Genomic DNA, 20167 nt, shown 5'->3' on the forward strand with positions numbered 1-20167 from the left:
AGGAGAAAGGAAACAGAAACTAGGTGGTGTGGCAACAAATGAGAAAAAAACAAAAGCAAGAGAGTGAGTCCCCCTTTACTTAAAAAAATTACAAACAAAAGGCAGGGAGAAAATCCAAACACTTACCCCCACTGGTATAAGCGCAGGAGAGTCTGGATGGCTTCATCGTACTTTCTGATGGCCAAAAAGAAGTTTCCATTCTTAAAAACCTGGTTGCCAAATTCTTTCAACTGCTCAGCGTAAGCTGTGGGGTCCATCCTGTGAGGAGACGGAGGAAAGGCTGGCTGCCCGCCTGAACAGGTCTCCTTCCCCTCTATATCTGCATCGCTGAGTCTGGAGAGGCAGGTGGTTCATCCTGGCCCCTCCCACCAGCCTAGGTTACACCCTGACCACACCCCTCACCACCCGGGAACCAGACTGGGTGTCTGCTCTGATGAGACGGTTTCTTCCTCAGTTCTCTTCTGACCTCAGGAGCAGCAGCCAGAATGATTCCATTTATTCTGTGTTAATGACCAGTTAGGCTCTGAGCAAAGAGGCTGCTTCCATGCACAAGCCGACATAAAGCTGGTAGGTAGTGGCAGCTCTTCCCATAACCGCCACTAGTATTACTCTCTGATTTACCCATCACAGCAGCCCAGAAGGAGGCTCTGTCCTCACTGTTCAGATGAGGAAACTGAGGCTCAAAGGGGTTCAAGTCACTTGCCTAAGGATCTGCTAATGGCGTTCCCCGATTCTGACTCCAATTCCAAGTTTCTGCCCTTGACCCTGTCCTGCATCACCTACTCATACAAGGAGCTGACAGTCCTTCCACTCTCTTAGAAGGAGGGAAAGGGGAGGGGAGGTACAGTCCTAAAGGCCTCAAGGGGCTAGGACACGGGGCCATCACCACTGCCTCTCCCACCCTCCTCTCTTCCTAAAAACACTAGTAAAATAAGCCTCGGAGTATTTGTCTCTGAGACTGCCACTGCCTGCTTACCTATCTGCATCCCCCAGGAAGCACCTGCCTCTTTCATGACTCTTGCTTTACTTATTTTGTAATGCTATGGCCTAACACAGAACGGGTACTTAAATATTTGTGGTGTAATAAATTTGAATGCCAGACTCAGACAGGCTGTCTGTTACTGATTCTCTCTGGTGTGGTCTCTGGGTGGTTGGAGAGAAGGGCCTGGAGCCCTGCCCACCTGATGGGCCTCAGCAAGTGTTTGTTGAACCAAGGTAGTGGAGAGGAGAGGCCTTGGAGAGCCCTGAGAAGCAGCTGCCAACGAGGCAGGGAACAGGTGGGGGTCAGGGACTTCCATCACGTCATTTCACTCCTACAGTCCAGTGGTTAAGACTATGTGCTTCCATTGCAGGGGGCATAGGTTCGATCCCTGTTGGGGGAACTAAGATCCTGCATGCTGTGCGCTGTGGCCAAAAAAAGGGTAGGGGTCAGAAGAGATGCCCCTTAGAATTTTCTCCTCCCAAGATGGCAGCAGCAAAGGCAAGGCAGTGGGGAGGGTCTTAAAAATGAGGACACTTCAGGTGGCTGCATAGGCCCTGTACCTGTGGGGTCATACAATTACCAAAGGCCTTCTCCACCAGCACAATTCTTGGATAGCGAATAATTCTTATTGATCTTATTTCAAATCTTGTCCAGGGGTTTTGGGGCTGGGGAAGCAGACTCAAGCAGATAGAAGTGGTGGCTTATTTTAAACCCATATGAGCTTATTGGGCTTTTGAACTGCATTCCTGCGTTCCTCAGGCAGAGCTGTACCAGAATGAGGCATGTGATTGCTAAACAAGTCAGAATACGAAATTCCACCTAGACTTTGCATTAGATAATCTCTCAATTTTATGGCTCACATTTATACAGAAATGACAGAGTAGAACATGAAAAAAATTTAAAGAATTGATTGAATAGAGAATAAAAACATGTTTCTGTTTCAAATATTGCAGGCCAGTGTGTCCAATGAATAATCTTAAACTGGCCAGTTTTGGACAGCTAGAAAAAGGAAATGGCTGTAACAACAGACAAAGGGTTAATACCCCACCCCTTTTTTTTGGCCACACCACTCAGCTTGCGGGATCTTAGTTCCCCGACCAGGGATTGAACCCAGGCCCACGGCAGTGAAAGCGCTGAGTCTTAACCACTGGACAGCCAGGGAATTCCCGATACCCCTCTTTGATAAATACCTTTTCACTGCAAGAAAGGACCAACAACCCTGACCAAAACGCGTAAGGCCCTAAACAGAAAATTCACAAAGGAATACAAGTAATTGCTAAATACATGGAGAGTGGATACCCAGGTCCACTGTCACTAGTAAGCAAAGAAATGAAGAATTAAAATGGCAAGGTATCACTGGGAAATACTTAAAAGAATGACCCCAAATGGCGGGAGCAGTCATATCCTTTTTTTTTTTTTTTTTTTTTTTTTGTGGTACGCGGGCCTCTCACTGTTGTGGCCTCTCCCGTTGCAGAGCACAGGCTCCGGATATGCAGGCTCAGCGGCCATGGCTCACGGACCCAGCCGCTCTGCGGCATGTGGGATCTTCCCGGACTGGGGCACGAACCCGTGTACCCTGCATCGACAGGCGGACTCTCAACCACTGTGCCACCAGGGAAGTTCCAGTCATATCCTTTTTACAGGGTAAATACACTACATCGCTGATATATTTTTAGCCTCATGGATATTTGCCACAGTGAAAAACCAGAAATAACCCTAAATATTTCATAATGTATAACAGATTTGAATTAGTTGTACAATATCCATATGGCAGAACAGAACACAGTTGTTGTTGTTTTTTTGCGGTACGCGGGCCTCTCACTGCTGTGGCCTCTCCCATTGCGGAGCACAGGCTCCGGACGCGCAGGCTCAGCGGCCATGGCTCACGGGCCCAGCCGCTCCGCGGCACGTGGGATCTTCCCGGATCGGGGCACGAACCCGTGTCCCCTGCATCGGCAGGCGGACTCTCAAGCACTGCGCCACCAGGGAAGCCCCACACAGTTATTTTTAAAGTCATGTTGTAAAAGAACACTAAATGATAGGCTATGTTAGTAAATGAAAGATATGGGCTACGTAAAAAGGCGTATAATCCCAAATTAAATTTTAAACACATCTAATGTATTGAAAAACACGCCAGAATGTTAACAGCCACACCATAGGGACTAGGCAGGGTTTTAATCTTCCTCCTCGTGCTTTTTGAATTTCCAGTTGCCCAAGAATGTTCCACCTTCATAATCAGACCATAAATGTTATTAAAATGAGACTCTTTAAGGGCTTAATTGAAGAATTCAAACACCTTTCCACTGTATTTACAAATACAATAAAAATTATTCACGTCAGAAATTTTTTTCATACTCCTCTAGAAACCAAGAGTGAGCTCTTAACGTTATGTGAGTAGACATCAAATGTATTCATCCACTTACATCTCTATTTTTTCTTGGTGCAATCACGTGACAGGGGAAAGGGAGATTGCCAACCACAGGGAAGGCTTTTTGTTTCTCAGTAGGATTTATTTACAGTTACATCCTCATTGCAGGGGAGAATGCTTTATATCTCTGCCTTTGAATACTTAGGGCTCAGCTATTGAGTCTTCTTTTTAACAAGTGAGCAGTCTATTTATAGGATGAAACCGTTAAATACAAGTGGTAATAATTTACCATAATGCCAATACCCTTGAGAACGAATATGTAGTTAGCATCTGCTACATGCTTTACAGCATCACGTCATTTCATTCTTACAAGAAGCCCCAGGAGGTAGGCTTGACTGTGTCCCCATTTGACACAATATGGGGAAACTGAGGCAAGGAGAGGTAAGCGCCTTGCCATAGTCCCAGGGACAGTGGTAGTGCTGGAATCCAAAGGTAGGTGGGCTGACTTTGGGAGCTCGACTCCACCCTGAAGAGCCAAGGCAGAGGCTAAACGGTCAGCAGGCAGTCACACCCCTCAGAGTGTGACACTTGCTGGCACGGAGCGATCACACCCCTGCACTTTCAGTTTTGTCAGCGGGGCTAAAGCTGAAAGATTAGGACGTAAAGGCAGTTTCACAGGGTAGAGTTGTCTTTTGCTCAGTTTCACTACGTCCCTAGGAGGATTCAAGGTCCAGTTGTTGGGAGGTGGCCAGGGCTGCCTGGCAACAATGGAGGAAGTAGATGCAAGAAAAATGCAAACGCACGGGGGAGGTTCTGAAACAAGCAAGTTTGAAACAGAGCAGATGCAGGTTGTTATAGTTTGTGTGTGTGTGTGTGTGTGTGTGTGGCGGGTGTGTGTGTGTGTGTGTGTGTGTTTTGGTTATCGAAGGATAGTTGATTTACAATGTTGTATTAGTTTCAGGTGTACAGTAAAGTGATTGGGTTACACATACATATGTATATATCTACACTTTTTTTTTCAATTCTTTTCCATTATAGTTCCATTGTGTATATACACATGAAGTTTTCTATAACTGACTTGTAGGAGCAAAACTGAAAACTGGGGTGGGCTCGGGACAGCTGAAAGGGGCAGAGAGATGCTTTTCCCCTATCTCTTATCTGGGTACGACTTGACATCCTAACAGCAAATGTGTTTACTTTTTTTGGTTTCTGGTGGGGGTGTTTCTTTTTTTATTAAAATCCTTTCAAAACACTCCCAAATTAGTGGATGATCCAAGATCAACTCTGGAAAGCTGGGTGTAGAGACAATTCCAGACTGAGGCCAGAGACAGCAATTCTTAAAACCGACTCCCTCCTGCTCCCCACAGGAAGGTGGGTACAGACAGTCCGGGATAAATATCGAAAGTCAGAACTCATTCTGGGGACTCCAATTTGTTTTTCTTTCTTTTTCTCTTGGGGGAAGGGGTGCAATTTCCACGCTCCTTGCACTATCTTATTCCCACCTCTGAGCACCGTGCTGTCTTTCTATCCCACACAACATCTAACACATTGGGATGAATAATATCTGCTATCAGGAGCTAAGTTCTCATGGAATTACTTCTGCACCACATTTCGGCATAGAACGTGGGGTCACAGGTTGCCATATATCCTCCGTTTAGTGGCCGCAGTAGTACAACTAGAACTAGCTCACTGTTCCATAGCTTCCCCATAAATACACAACCTTAAGTTTCCATCCTACTTATTCCCTTAAACAGAGCAAAGATGTGCAAAAGCAAGGTACAAGTCAATTAAGCTGTTATTGACCTTGCGAAGCAAGCATAAAGAAGAAAAGGTTCTGACATGATTTCATGAAGCAGCTTGGTTTCTGTCTGAGGGGGACAGAATAGTTTTAGTCCACTATTCAAGCTTGATCCCTACTGTTCAGACCTGTCAATACAGCCAACTGAAAGTCCTGTTTCCCCTGATATTCATATTGACTCGATTCACCTCAGACTGACTCACTCCTGTCCTGCAACTAACCAGTACTTCAAAGCATGTTTTTTGTTAAATTCTCGATTACAAATGGAACATGTCACTAAGTGCAGAAAAGCAGAAGCAGGACTCCTGGGAAGTCAGTTATATTTACACTGCTTTACAATTTGATGTTTACAGGCTTAAATTAACACAGAACAACAACAACAAAAAACCCAAATAAGCAGAAACAAAAACCTTGTTATCTGTCCAACCTGAGGGAACAGACACAGATTTTCAAAGAAAAAAGAGTAATAAGAAAACTTTTAACTAAAAAAATGTAAGTATATATTACACATAAAATTCTCAAAGAAACTTAAAAAAAATCTCCTTATAAAATAGCCACTAGCACTCTTCAAATTGCAAAACTGATATGGAAAAAAACAAATAAAACTTTACTCAAAAAAACAGTCTTGGGTTTCCCTGGTGGCGCAGTGGTTGAGAGTCCGCCTGCCGATACAGGGGACACGGGTTTGTGCCCTGGTCCAGGAAGATCCCACATGCTGCGGAGCGGCTGGGTCCGTGAGCCATGGCCACTGAGCCTGCGCGTCCGGAGCCTGTGCTTCGCAATGGGAGAGGCCACAACAGTGAGAGGCCTGCGTATTGCCAAAAAAAACACAACAATAAACAGTCTTGAATTTTAACTTTTAATACTCAACATTATTCTGTCTGGAGAAATTCACTATTATAAAATATCAAATCCTCTCTAAATTAATGTATTTTCAACAAAATTCCAATTAAAAAACAGGATATTTAAAGAAATTAATGCAAGAATTCTCAAATTCATCTCAGAATACACAAGACAGAATAGCCAAGATATTCTTAACAAAAAGAAAAGTATCAAGAGAAAAACCTTCTCTAACATTTTAAAATGTATTCATAAAACTTAACTAATTTTTAAAGTTTGATACTAACGTGAAAGCAAGCAGATCGGTGGAACAAAACAGAACGTCCAGAAATAAACATACACTATAAAAGGATTCCATGTGTGAAAAAGGTAGCTTTTAAAATAGGGAAAGAATGAATCCATTGACACAACTGGTGAAATATCTGGAAAAGAAGTCAAATTTCTAATTCATACTATTTGATAGGCCGAATAATAGACACACACACACACACACACACACACACACCCTCCCCCAAGGATGCCCATGCCCCAATCTCCAGATTGGCCGAATAATACACACACACACACACACACACACACCCCCTCCCCCAAGGATACCCATGCCCCAATCTCCAGATTGGCCGAATAATACACACACACACACACACACACACACACACACACACACACACACCCTCCCCCAAGGATGCCCATGCCCCAATCTCCAGATTGGCCGAATAATACACACACACACACACACACACACACACACACACACACCCTCCCCCAAGGATGCCCATGCCCCAATCTCCAGATTGGCCGAATAATACACACACACACACACACACACACACACACACACACACACACACACACACACACACACACACACACACACACACACACACACACACACACACACACCCTCCCCCAAGGATGCCCATGCCCCAATCTCCAGAACCTGTCAATGCATTGTGTGGCAAAAGGGCCTTTGTAGATGTAATCAAGATTACAGACTGTAAAACAAGGCTATTATCCTGGATTGGGTGAGCCCAATCTAATCTATCCTAGATTGGGTGAGCCCAATCTAATTACATGAATCCTCTAAAGCAGGAAACCTTCTCTGGCTGGAGTCAGAAAGATGCTGGGGAAGAGGAAGGCAAGAGAGATGCAGCAGCAGATGTGAAACCCAAGAAAGACTAGCCCCATCACTTCGTGCCTCGAAGATGGAGGGAGGCATCATGGGGAGGAATGCAGGTGGCCTTGGAAACAGAGAGAGGCTCCTGGGTGACAGGAAACAGGAACCTTGGTCCTACAGCTGCAAGGAACTGGATGCTGCCTACAACACGACTGAGCTTAGAAGAGGATTCTTGGGGACTTCCCTGGTGGTACAGTGGATAAGACTCTGCACTCCCAATGCAAGGGCCCGGGTTTGATCCCTGGTCAGGGAACTAAATCCCACATGTATGCCACAACTAAGGAGCCCTGGAGCCTTAACTAAGGAGCCCGCCTGTGGCAACTAAGGAGCCCATGTGCTACAACTAAGGAGCCGGTGAGCCACAACTAAGGAGCCTGCCTGCCACAACTAAGGAGCCAGCAAGCTGCAACTAAGGAGCCCATGTGCTGACACTAAGGAGCCCACATGCTGCAACTAAGGAGCCCACCTGCCACAACTAAGACCCGGTGCAACCAAATAACTAACTAAATAAATATTAAAAAAAAAAAAAAGAAGAAGAAGAGGATTCTTGGCAGACCCTCCCTGTAAGAGCCCGGCCAGCCAATACCTTGATTTCAGCTTTGTAAAACCTGCTGCGCAAACCCGGATGTCTCACCTACAGACTGTGAGGTAATTAATCTGCATGATTTTCAGCCACTGTTCGTGGACATTTAATATGGCAGCTGTAGAAAACTAACACATCATATACCAAAATTTGTTTAAGTCAATGAAAAAATTGCTAGTGTTAAAAAGACACCATGGCAGGGGCTTCCCTAGTGGTGCAGTGGTTAAGAATCCGCCTGCCAATGCAGGGGACATGGGTTCGAGCCCTGGTCCGGGAAGATCCACATGCTGCGGAGCAACTAAGCCCGTGCGCCACAACTACCGAGCCTGCGCTCTAGAGCCCATGAGCCACAACTACTGAGCCCGTGTGCCACAACTACTGAAGCCCGCGTGCCTACAGCCTGTGCTCCACAACAAGAGAAGCCACCGCAATGAGAAGCCCGCGCACCGCAACGAAGAGTAGCCCCCACTCACCACAACTAGAGAAAGCCCTCACGCGGTAACGAAGATCCAACGCAGCTAAATATAAATGAATAAAATAAATAAAAATTTTTAAAGTGCTTAAAAAAAAGGTTAAAAAATAAAAGACACCACGGCAATAAAAAGAAACTGCTGGCACACACAGCAACGTAAAGAACCTCAAAAACATTATGTTAAGCAAGAGAAGCCAGACTCAGAAGACTATATACTGTGTGATTCCATTTGGCTGATGCTCTAGAACTGGCATATCTAAGAAAGCAGAAGAGTGGTTGCCTAGGGAAGGAGGGAGGATGACCGACTGGAAAGGGGGTGTGAGTGCACTTTCTGGGGGATGGAAATGTTCTCTACTGTGATTGGGATGGTGGTCACACAGGTATATATATTGGTTAAAGCTCATTGAACAGTACCCTTAAAATCTGTGCCTTTTATTAGCTGCAAATATCTCATTTTTTTTATACCAATGCTTTTTAAAAAAGCATTGAGAGAAAGAAACCATAGCTACAAATTTTAGATTATCTTCAACTGCTCCAGGAGGAAACTTGGTCAGATCTAATCAAGTGCCACATACATAGGACCTTCGACCCAGCAGTTCCACTTCTGGGAATCAATGTTACAGACCGATTGCACACACAGGAAATGGTAGATGTACAACGTTATTCACTGTCAAATTGTTTACAATAATAAAAGACTGGGACCAGCTTGAATGCCCATCAACAGAGGACTGGTTTAATAAATTATAGCGTAGCCCCCCCCCACAGTGAAGTATTACACAAGTTTTTAAAAAGAAAGAAAGAAAAAAAAACAAAGAAGATGCTTTGTATTTACTGATCTGGGATAATCTGCAAAATATATTTGCACAAAGCAAATTTAGAACTGTGTACATTACGTTCCATTTTGTGCAAAATTTTTAAAAGACAGAGGGGAGGGCTGAATAAGAATATATATTTGCAATTGCTTATATATGCATAAAGAAATTCTGGAAGGATGCACCAGAAATAAAATTATTTACCTTTATTGGGGTATGGGATGGAGGAGGGAGCGGAGAGATCTAATCCTGCCTTTTCATTGTAACCTTTTTGTATTTTTTGATTCTTGAATTACATAAATTCGAAAAGGTTTTAATGCAATGAAAAAAATGTATGTAATCTTCACATCTGAGAAGGCCATTCTAATGATACCAAAAACAGAAACCATACAGTGATAGCCATGAATTCATTAAAAATTTAAAACTTCTGTACATCAAAAAGCCCTGAAAATAGTTTAATAACATCCTAAGTAGCAAGATTATGGGTGGAGAATCACTCTCACATACAGCTAAAATGGCAAGATTAAGTGGTGCAGCATCTGTCTTCAGAAATGCACAAACTTCTCACACAGCCGCTCGGAATTTATTCTACAGACCTACTTCGTTCAAATACATGAGGATGTTAATTGCCTCATTCTTTGTCAAAGCAAAAAGGATACAAATCCAAAAGTCCAACAAGTGGAGACGTTTACATAAAGAATGTACAGCTTAGTAGAGAACACTATAGTTGTTAAAAATATAAGGCTGGGCTTCCCTGATGGCACAGCGGTTGAGAGTCCGCCTGCCAATGCAGGGGACACGGGTTCGTGCCCCGGTCCGGGAGGATCCCACATGCCGTGGAGCGGCTGGGCCCGTGAGCCATGGCCGCTGAGCCTGCGCGTCCGGAGCCTGTGCTCCGCAACGGGAGAGGCCACAACAGTGAGAGGCCCGCGTACAGCAAAAAAAAAAAAAAAAAAAAGAAATGAATAAGAGTGGTGATCTTTGAGGAGCAGATCTGAAAAAAATGGGGAAGATGCTCCTGAACTAGGAAAGTATACCTTCCTGTCAAGTCACCCAGTTTGTGGTTGCACAATTACTTCCTGCAGACCTAGGAACATAATACAACACCTCTCTGAATATATTCCCAGAATTATATAAAGAGAAAGGATTTCAGAAAGTGAGATGGCTGGACTAAACTTTCCCGAGCAAGGAACCCCAGGCTCAGAGATTCGGGGGCCTGACCACAGTCACACTGTGGTGAGCACCAGGGGTGAGAGACCTGGGCTGACTCCTGCCCCCACCCAGCACCCTGGGCCACACCGCCTGTGAGTGGGCAGGAAAGCCAGGACCAGAACCTGGTCTTGCCCCCAGTTCAGGAAGGTTCAGGTTAGCAGTACGGGCTGTGGTGATCCCTGCAACATTTACAGAACCTTTGCTTTGTTTACCCAGCAAAGAGAAAATATTTTGTTAAAAACATAGCCCTGGGGTCATACAGAGCGAAGTAAGTCAGACAGAGAAGGACAAATATCGTATGATAGCGCTTATATGTGTAATCTAAAAAAACAGTACAAATGAACTTATTTGCAAAATAGAAATAGAGCTACAGATGTAGAAAACAATCTTGTGGTTACCAGGGGGGAAGGGATAAATTGGAAGATTGAGATTGACATATACACACTACTGTATATAAAATAGATAACTATTTTTTTAACATCTTTATCAGAGTATAATTGCTTTAAAATGGTGTGTTGGGCTTCCCTGGTGGCGCGGTGGTTGGGAGTCCGCCTGCCGATGCAGGGGGCGGGGGTTCGTGCCCCGGTCCGGGAGGATCCCACGTGCCGCGGAGCGGCTGGGCCCGTGAGCCATGGCCGCTGGGCCTGCGCGTCCGGAGCCTGTGCTCCGCAGCGGGAGAGGCCGCAGCGGTGAGAGGCCCGCGTACCGCAAAAAAAAAAAAAAAAAAAAAAAATGGTGTGTTAGTTTCTGCTGCATTACAAAGTGAATCAGCTATACATATACATATATCCCCATATCTCCTCTTGCGTCTCCCTCCCACCCTCCCTATCCTACCCCTCTGGGTGGTCACAAAGCACAAGCTGATCTCCCTGTGCTATGTGGCTGCTTCCCACTAGCTAGCTATTTTACATTTGGTAGTGTATATATGTCCATGCCACTCTCTCACTTCGTCTCAGCTTACCCTTCCCCCTCCACGTGTCCTCAACTCCATTCTCTACGTCTGCGTCTTTATTCCTGTCCTGCCCCTAGGTTCTTCAGAACCATTTTTTCTTTTTTTTTTAGATTCCATATATATGTGTTAGCACACGCTGTTTGTTTTTCTCTTTCTGACTTACTTCACTCTGTATGACAGTCTCTCGGTCCATCCACCTCACTATAAATAACTCAATTTCATTTCTTTTTATGGCTGAGTAATATTCCATTGTATATATGTGCCACATCTTCTTTATCCATTCATCTGTCGATGGACACTTAGGTTGCTTCCATGTCCTGGCTTAAAATCGATAAGTATTGATAATAAGGACTTACTGGATAGCACAGGGAACTCGACCCAACACTCTGTAATAACCTATATGGGAAAAGAATCTAAAAAGGAGTGGATATATATATATGTATAACTGATTCACTTTGCTGTACAGCAGAAACTAACACAACATTGTACATCAACTATACTCCAATTAAAAAATATATATATACACACACACACACACACACACAAACAATATATACATAGCCCTGAGGGGAGGGGGGGCAAAACCACAGCCCTAGGATTTGCCGGTTTTCACAGGGGTTCCCTGAAATTACCAGTTAAGCAGCTGAGGAAAATCTGTGATTCAAGGCCTTGAATGAAGGGTGTGAGGGATCAGCGGTGTTAACATCTGAAAATGGCCCCAAATCTTTCTCTACTGGGATTGCTCCTTTGAAAGGATGGGCCCAAGTGTGTGGAGGCAGGCCCAGGGCCTCGACTGGGCTCTGGGTGCCAGACCTCCAGGCCAGAGAGTCCCCCTTCCTGGGAGGGTTTGGACTGGAACTTTGGGAAAAGTTCCTCTGGTGGTGGCCGCTCGGGTAGGAGGCTCCAGAGGAGTGTGTGTGGCCTTACCCCCAGCCCAGAGAAGAAACCACTCTGGGAGAGAGATGACAGTTCCTATACCTGGAGAGAGGAGAGGCAGAGGAGGGCCATCTGGGGCCCCACAAGTCCACATTCCCCTGCCTCTGAGGCCCAGCAGCTGCCCTGCACCTTCCCTGGTTGCCAAAGACAGCAGCAGCCTTCCAGAACTTTCCACCTTTGGCCTAAGTCATTGGAGTTTTTTCTTTCATTCACTAGAAAGGAAGTGAGAATGGCTTGCCTATTTCACCCTTCTCTACGACTTCGCCATTAGGCAAGCGTCCATATCCAGGGTCCTGCCCCTCCCACTCGATGCCTCTGGTCACATTATTCATGCCCGCAGGGCCTGAGGAGGCCTCAGAATCCTTTTGGCAACATTCATTCTAGGTGGCCACACTTTCATGCCCCAGATGAATCCTGTGTGCCACTCCTAGTTTGCATAACAAAGACTTGGGCCAAAATCAATTTGTGCATCCAAGCATGAACACCCAAAGTGTCCTACAGCAAGTCACTTTCCCCACCTCACCCTCAACTTTGTCTCCCCTAAAGAGGCATGCAGGCCCCGGAACAGGTGTCCCCAAGCTGGGTTCACACACACCCTCCAGAGATATAGCCCCCATCAGCCTGGATTGCTACCATATCGGCCTTGTAATTAGCGCTCCCTGCTCCACACTCACCCAGCTCCCGCTCAGCCTCTTCATCTCCATCAGCAAGACAGTCCCCAGATCCATCAGATCATGTGCTGTGCCCAGGTTAAAAAAGCCTCCAGGGTCATGAATGAGGCCTCCTCCACCCCCACCTCCTCTCAAGCACAAGTTCCATGAAAGTTCCAAAGGACTTCCAGATTCTGTGGCCCTTCTCCCCTACACTCTACATCCCTGCAAACCTGTCAGCTGCCACGCTCACCCCAGCTGAAGTCACCACTGCTGCTCCGAACGCCTCTGTCAGGCCCTGTGTGTAGCTTTTATAACCACTTAACGCTCTGAGTTAGGATCTAATCATTCTTTCAACATGTATTTCCCCCATAACCTCGATATTGCAGGCCTTGTGCTAGGTCTCAAAAGCTCCATGCTAGACACTGTTTTTCTGCCTTTCCCCAGTAGCCTGAACCCTTAAGGCAGAAACTAAGTTTTACTAAGTTTACTAAGTTTTATTATTTCTGCAACCGAGGACTCAGCGTTGTTGCCTGAATAAATGATTCTCTGGCTTTCTTTACCTATCAAAAACAGATTAAGCGGGAGAAATGGGAGAGGAAGAAAGGTTTGGGGGGGTTTCATTTAAACTAGCCGATTTCACTGGTGGTTTGGCCTTCTGGCCATCTCTGGGGAAAGCCAAGAAATGTCAATTGTTCCCTCAGAGAAGGACACAAATTTAATAAAAGCCAACCACACAAAGTACAAACCAGAAACAACCAGATGACTCCAACCAAAATAAAACTGCCAAAGCTGTTGGCAATTTGGGGAAAACAAAGGAGAAAGATGTTAACCCAAATTTATAAGCACCTGTTGAAAATTTAACAGTCAGCAAACAGGGCCACGTATCACCTGTGAAATGATAGCCCCAGAGATTCAGAAATGCTAAAAGCAAAGAATAATCCTGTAGATCAGTGGTAGACTTTTGGAACTGACAAACAGTAACATTTGCACACACAGAAAAGAAATCGAAGGGAATGTAAATAAGGTTGCCAACTCCTTAATTTGCCAAATCAGAACATTTTTTTTAAGTGTACCATCTTTATAAAGAAATAAATAAAGGTGTACCATCTGCTGTCCCCACAATTTCACAAGAGGAGTATTTTAACTCCAATAAATAAATAAATAAATAAATAGGAGGAAGAATGTAAACTCAGACTAAAGAAATTCATTCTCAAGGAAGGAAGAGCTAAGAGCTTTCCAGCACATGTTAGTCTTGGATAGAGTGCAGATGGTTTGGACCCTGAAAGGCAGATGTTCCAAGTACCTAAAACCACCAGGTCCCTGGAAGATGCTCAAGAAATATCGCTGAAGGGCCAAGATGGATGCATCTCAACTCCTGGCTCTGAAGTGGAGTCTCAATCACTTGACCTCCAAAGAGGAAGGCCATAAGGAGGCCCCCCCCTCCCAGTTGGTGGCTGGGGGTGGGCACAATTTCTCCTCCATGGGTGTCACAGATTGGCCTTTTTCCACTGCTCAGTTCGAATGAGAGTAGTCCCAGGCAGCTGTGTGATAACAGGTAACATTCACGGAGCACTTACTATGTGCCAGGCCCTATGCTAAGCCCCTCTCGGACATTTTCTCATCAAATGTCCCTGACAATGCCAGTGAGGGAAGTATAATTATGATCCCAATTTTACAGATCAGAAAACAGGTTTAATCAAAGAATAGGGGTGGGGGGGTTTCCCTAGTGGCGCAGTGGTTAAGAATCCGCCTGCCAATGCAGGGGACACGGGTTCAAGCCCTGGTCCGGGACGATCCCACATGCCGCAGAGCAACTAGGCCCACGCACCACAACTACTGAGCCCATGAGCCACAACTACTGAAGCCCGCGCACCTAGAGCCCGTGCTCTGCAACAAGAGAAGCCACCGCAAGGAGAAGCCCACGCACTACAACGAAGAGTAGCCCCCGCTTGCTGCAACTAGAGAAAGCCCGAGCGCAGCAGCAAAGACCCAACGCAGCCAAAAATAAAATAAATTAATTTATTTTAAAAAGGACAAAAAAAAAAAAAACAAGAAAAGGGACTTCTCCAAACAAGGCACAAAGCCAAGTCTGATACCAAAATCTGTGTTCACAATACCCCAGAGAGATGAGGTGAACAAGAAGTCAGGGGGACTGGGGGAAACAGGAAGGGTGGCCTTGAAAATTAAAATCAAACCTGGAAAAAAGCGACCCTGAAAAGCTGGCATTCCACACTCTGCCCCAAGACAAATGAGGAAGTTACACATCGGCCAGATCAGGCTGCTCATAAGTCTTGACTCAGTATCTGTGCTAAATCCAGGATGCCCAACTACTGCCACAATCCCTTCATTTAGGCTTCCCGCTCTCCCTCAGAGCACCTGGGAGCTACAGATGGTTGTGAAGTTGGAGCAGCCCCTACAAGGGCATAAGCCCCACCCCCACCCCACCCCTGTGACAGCCCATGAACAACGGTGCTTTCTCATTCAGAGGAGAACTCAAGTTGGATAACAGCAGCCCAGTCACGCTCACCTCCACATCCCTCCCCAAGCCCCTCTGTAATACTTTAGATGCAGATTAATGGCCTCTGTCCCACCTCCCACTCCTAAGACCACAGCAACCTGCTTTCCCCTCAGTCTGAAAGGCAAGACAAACACAGCGGAGAGCCTGACACACCATCCACTGGGGCATGGGAAGGATCCAAAGGTGCCCAGGAGCTCCCCATAAATAAGAGACTACAGGTGTCCCTGAAGGGCACGCCCTCGAAGGGAGATCCCTTAGCAGTGCTGGGGGGACCTGAGGTCTAGCCCAAGTTCTAACACCAGCTGACAGTTTCCTGAAACACAGGGCTTTGCACTTGGCCTTGAAAAAAATACGAACCTGGGCCAGGCTGAAAAGATGTGGTTCACCCACTCTCCCAGCCTTCTAAATAAAATACAAAGCTGTTACACACACACACACACACACACACACACACACACACACACACACACACACACACACACACACACACACACCCCTTTCAACTTCCCTTTCCAGCCTTCTCCACGTTGTAACCACATGAACCCAAATTCATCTGGCTCCCTCCCTGTCACATGCCTTTGCACAGCCTTTGCACATGCCTTTGCACAGCCAGCACCACGGGGAGGATAGGAGTGTCTCTCTCCTCCTCACAGAAGAGAAAGTCCAGAAACCTGTGATCCAGTTCCACTGGGCCTCTCCCAGGCCTGGTGTCAGGTAGCCAATTCCCTTAACCCTGGGCCTCAGTTTCCTTAGTGCAAAACAGGGACAGTATCACCTACATGACTGGACTCCCTCTTTCCTCAGCCAGTCAACAAGTATTGAGCACCTCCTGTGTGCAAGGCACTCTGCTGGATGCTGGGACATGGGAATAAGCAGGACTGACCCAAACCTCTGCTGCCCTCATGAAGCTTACATTCTGGTGCAGATAAACCTGTACAATGGAGATTGCTTATAATATTTTTATGAGGATTAAATAAAAATATATGAAATACACTTAATATAGAGCCTGGCACAGGGTCAACTATTATTATTATCATTATTATTATTATTATATTGGTGCGTATAAGGCCTTTTGCTCACCACTATTCCTTTTTTTTTTTTTTGAGGTACGCGGGCCTCTCACTGTTATGGCCTCTCACTGTTGTGGCCTCTCCCGTTGCGGAGCACATGCTCCAGACGCGCAGGCTCAGCGGCCACGGCTCACGGGCCCAGCCGCCCCGCGGCATGTGGGATCTTCCCGGACCGGGGCACGAACCCGTGTCCCCTGCATCGACAGGCGGACTCTCAACCACTGCGCCACCAGTGAAGCCCACCACTATTCTTTTAAAAAAAAAAAAAATTTATTGAGATGTAACTGACATATAACCTTGTGTAAGTTTAAGGTGTACACTGTGATTTGATATTTATCTTTTTGTTTTGGCCCCTCCTCACAGCTTGTGGGACCTTAGTTCCCGGACCAGGGATCAAACCCACGCTCTCTGCACTGAAAGCATGGAGCCCTAACCATTGGACCCCCAGGGAATTCCCGATATTTATCTATTTCAATATGATTACCACCATAGCATTAGCTAATACCTCTATTATGACACACAAGTATAATTTCTTTTTTGTGGTGAGAACAGTTAAGATCTAGTCTTCTGGCAACTTTGAGATTTTATACAATACTGTTGACTATAATCACTAGGCTGTGCATTAGGTCTCCAAAACTAGTAGTTGCAAGATTGTACCCTTAAATGACATCTGCCGCGGCTCCTCCCTCACGGCCTCCTGCGCATGCCCGGTGGAAGACGACGCCCTTCCCCCATAGAGGAGGACCACGTTTCAGTCAGGGTTTAAAAGGAGCTTCGCTCCCCAGTCAGAACCTCCAAACACGCTCTCAAGGTCTTATTACCTCTAGTCTGTATGTAAGGAAACGGTGCTCGCCATTATTCTTCGTAAGAAGCTGCCCTCCTTTTTTTTTTTTTTTTTTTTTTTTTTGCGGTACGCGGGCCTCTCACTGTTGTGGCCTCTCCCGTTGCGGAGCACAGGCTCCGGACGCACAGGCCCAGCGGCCATGGCTCACGGGCCCAGCTGCTCCGCGGCACGCGGGATCCTCCCAGACCGGGGCACGAACCCGTGTCCCCTACATCGGCAGGCGGACCCCCAACCACTGCGCCACCAGGGAAGCCCGAAGCTGCCCCTTTTACCTGGAATGTCCCCTCTCCCTCCTGGCGCCCCTCAATCTGCCTGCTGGAAGTGCCCTCCATCTGTCCGGGCACAGCTCAAAGCTGACCTCCCAGACTTCGTCCTGGGAAGGATTCAGGATCTGGGAACCCTCCTGGAGGGCTTGTCTGCAGGTCCACTCACCCTTTCTCACAGGGCTGCCTGGCACTGCCTCTGTTCTGACCCCGTTAGCAGCGCCTAGGTCTTGGGTGTTTACACCTTCCATCGGCCAGTACGAGCCCTCAGGTATATGAGGAGAGAAACTGCCTTGGAAAACAGAAAAGCAAAAAGAGGTGAGATACTGACGGGAGAAGAAAGGGTATATTAGAGAGAAAGTCTGAGGCCAGATTACGGGGACCCTTAGTACCTGGACGGTGAGTTCAGACCCCAGACGCCAATAAGCCTTGGAAGTCACCAATTTTGGAGCCTCCAGGTGCAGTGGACTCTGATGGCCGAGGATGAGCTGGCCCGAGGGTGACCAAAGGAGACAGCCCCAGGGGCCGCAGGTGGACACGAAGGTCATCCCAGTTCAAGGCTGTGATCCAGAGTATTTTTCACAGTAAATCCAGCTGCTCAGTAGAGCACATAATTCTCTATATTTTCTGTTGTTGTGCAGTTTTCCCCAAAATGGCGTGGTTTCCTCTGAATATGCCACCCAATAATATGCCCCTCTGGCATAGTGATTATTTCGAATTAAAGGTACTTGACAAACAGCCAGTGCGAAAAGGACACTGTGACCCTCCTTTGTCCCCCTGGAAGCAGAAAATAAATTTCCCATGTGAAAGGCACCCTCCCTGTACCTGGAGGGTAGAAGGCATCCTTGTCACCAGAGACAGGGAATTTAGGGCCAAGAGAGCTGTGTAAACAAACCTTGTTACTTTTTAACCAATTTATTACCCCAAGCCCCTTTGTAATGCTTCACAAATGTATTGTTTCTTTGCCTAAAAGGTATAAAAGCTTCCTGTATTGGTCACTTCTTTGAGTCTCATGTTTTTATGGGGCTCCCATATGCAGGAAATTAAATTTGGTTTTTTCCTGTTACTCTCTTATGTCAATTTAATTATTAGAACCAGCCAAAGAACATAAAAGAGAAGACGGGAACATTTTTCTGCCCCCACACCTTCAAAAGGTCATCACCATTTTCTAAGGCTAGCAATCCCGCCCCCTTTCCAAGTGCTGACCCCATTGATCGGAGGACTCAGTGCTTAAAAGATAAAAACATCTCAATCTAGATGTCATCGGAACTTCAAACATAGACATAGCTAAACTCAGACGTGGCTTGTCTCCAACAGACACACAGGAGGTCCCACCAGCTCGCCAGGCTCACGGAAGCTCAGACAAATGTGCCACGGGGGTGCAGGTGGGCACTGATGCTGATGTTCAACGCCCAGGCGAAAGATGGAGTAGATCAGGTAAGCTGGGTCAGGGGGTCAGAGGTAAGGCTCATTCACACTTCCAGATTTTCCACAAAATCAAGGAAACAAGGCAATGCTTACTTAGGAAATTTGAAACAAAGAAAAAAGTCTGATCAGGCAGAATGGACAACCTCACTAACCAAAGAAAGAACACTGCTCTTGGTTTGGGCACTGTGAGATTTTGGGGTTCACAAGATGTCTGTTTACCTGGTTCAATACCTTTATTTTAAAGTTTAAACCCAGGGAGGAACTCCCCTGGTAGTACAGGGGTTAAGACTCCGTGCTCCCAATGCAGGGGGCCCGGGTTTGATCCCTGGTCAGGGAACTAGATCCCACATGCATGCCGCAACTAAGAGTTTGCATGCCCCAACTAAGGAGCTCCGTGCTGCAACTAAGACCTGGCGCAACCAAATAAACAAATATTAAAAACAAACAAACAGGGAATTCCCTGCCAGTCCAGTGGTTAGGACGCCACACTTTCACTGAGGGCGCGGGTTCAATCCCTGGTCGGGGAACTAAGACTCCCCACAAGCCATGTGTCACGGCCAAAAATAAAAAATAAAGTTTAAACCCAAATTTTATCCCCACCCTTGCCACTGTCCACACCATCAATCTCAGCAGTGACGTAAAGTGTCATCTTTGCTAAAGAGACTGTCCATTTCCCCTAAAGTCTTCTTTCTTGTAAAGATTTCTCATAACAAAGATTTCTTGGCCTTAAGAACCTCAGGCTACACTTCAAGGAAACTTATTACAAAAGCCAGGAGCCAAGGTCAGCTGTGTCACTGACTAGAAACCCAGAGGCAGGGCACTGATTTGTCAGCTCCACTTCTTCATCTGGAAAGGCAGAGGAGAGCTTGTTTGTTCCTCGAGGTCAATAAAAGCAATGCCAACACCATGACAATGACCAGAGGCCCACAACCCAACCCCACTTCAGTTTTTAAAAACATCCTCAGGGTCACTTACCTTCCCCACCCAAACATGGGGTTGCAAGCTCTACTTTGCCTGCTAACAGAATCTTCATCCCAAGAAGCAAAAATAAAGTAATAAGAGGGTACACAGCATAGCCATGAGACTTTGGTAGCAAGTGCAGGAAAACAGGACTGGTCAGCAATGAGAAGTTTAAGAATTCCACAAAGACAAAGCCTCTTTTTGGTCTAACCCCAGATCTACCACTAATTAGCTATAATGACTACCAGGTGATGGGCCTCAGGCTCCTCATCTATAAAATATTCACAGCCCTGCTCCTG

At 46.2% G+C, this 20167-nt stretch overlaps 1 protein-coding gene across 2 annotated transcripts in view; it reads right to left on the reverse strand.

Moving 5' to 3' along the window:
• Positions 1-273, reverse strand: part of TRANK1 (tetratricopeptide repeat and ankyrin repeat containing 1) — a 65661-nt gene extending 65388 nt beyond the window's left edge. For both annotated transcript variants that reach the window (XM_060162374.1, XM_060162373.1), the window contains exon 1: positions 127-273. In XM_060162374.1, coding sequence (XP_060018357.1) covers positions 127-257 — 131 coding nt within the window. In that variant the 5' untranslated portion in view covers positions 258-273. The remainder of the gene's footprint in view (positions 1-126) is intronic.
• Positions 274-20167: the final 19894 nt, after the last annotated feature.

This window comes from Lagenorhynchus albirostris, chromosome 10 (assembly GCF_949774975.1).
Source record: "Lagenorhynchus albirostris chromosome 10, mLagAlb1.1, whole genome shotgun sequence".
Lineage (NCBI taxonomy): Eukaryota > Metazoa > Chordata > Mammalia > Artiodactyla > Delphinidae > Lagenorhynchus > Lagenorhynchus albirostris.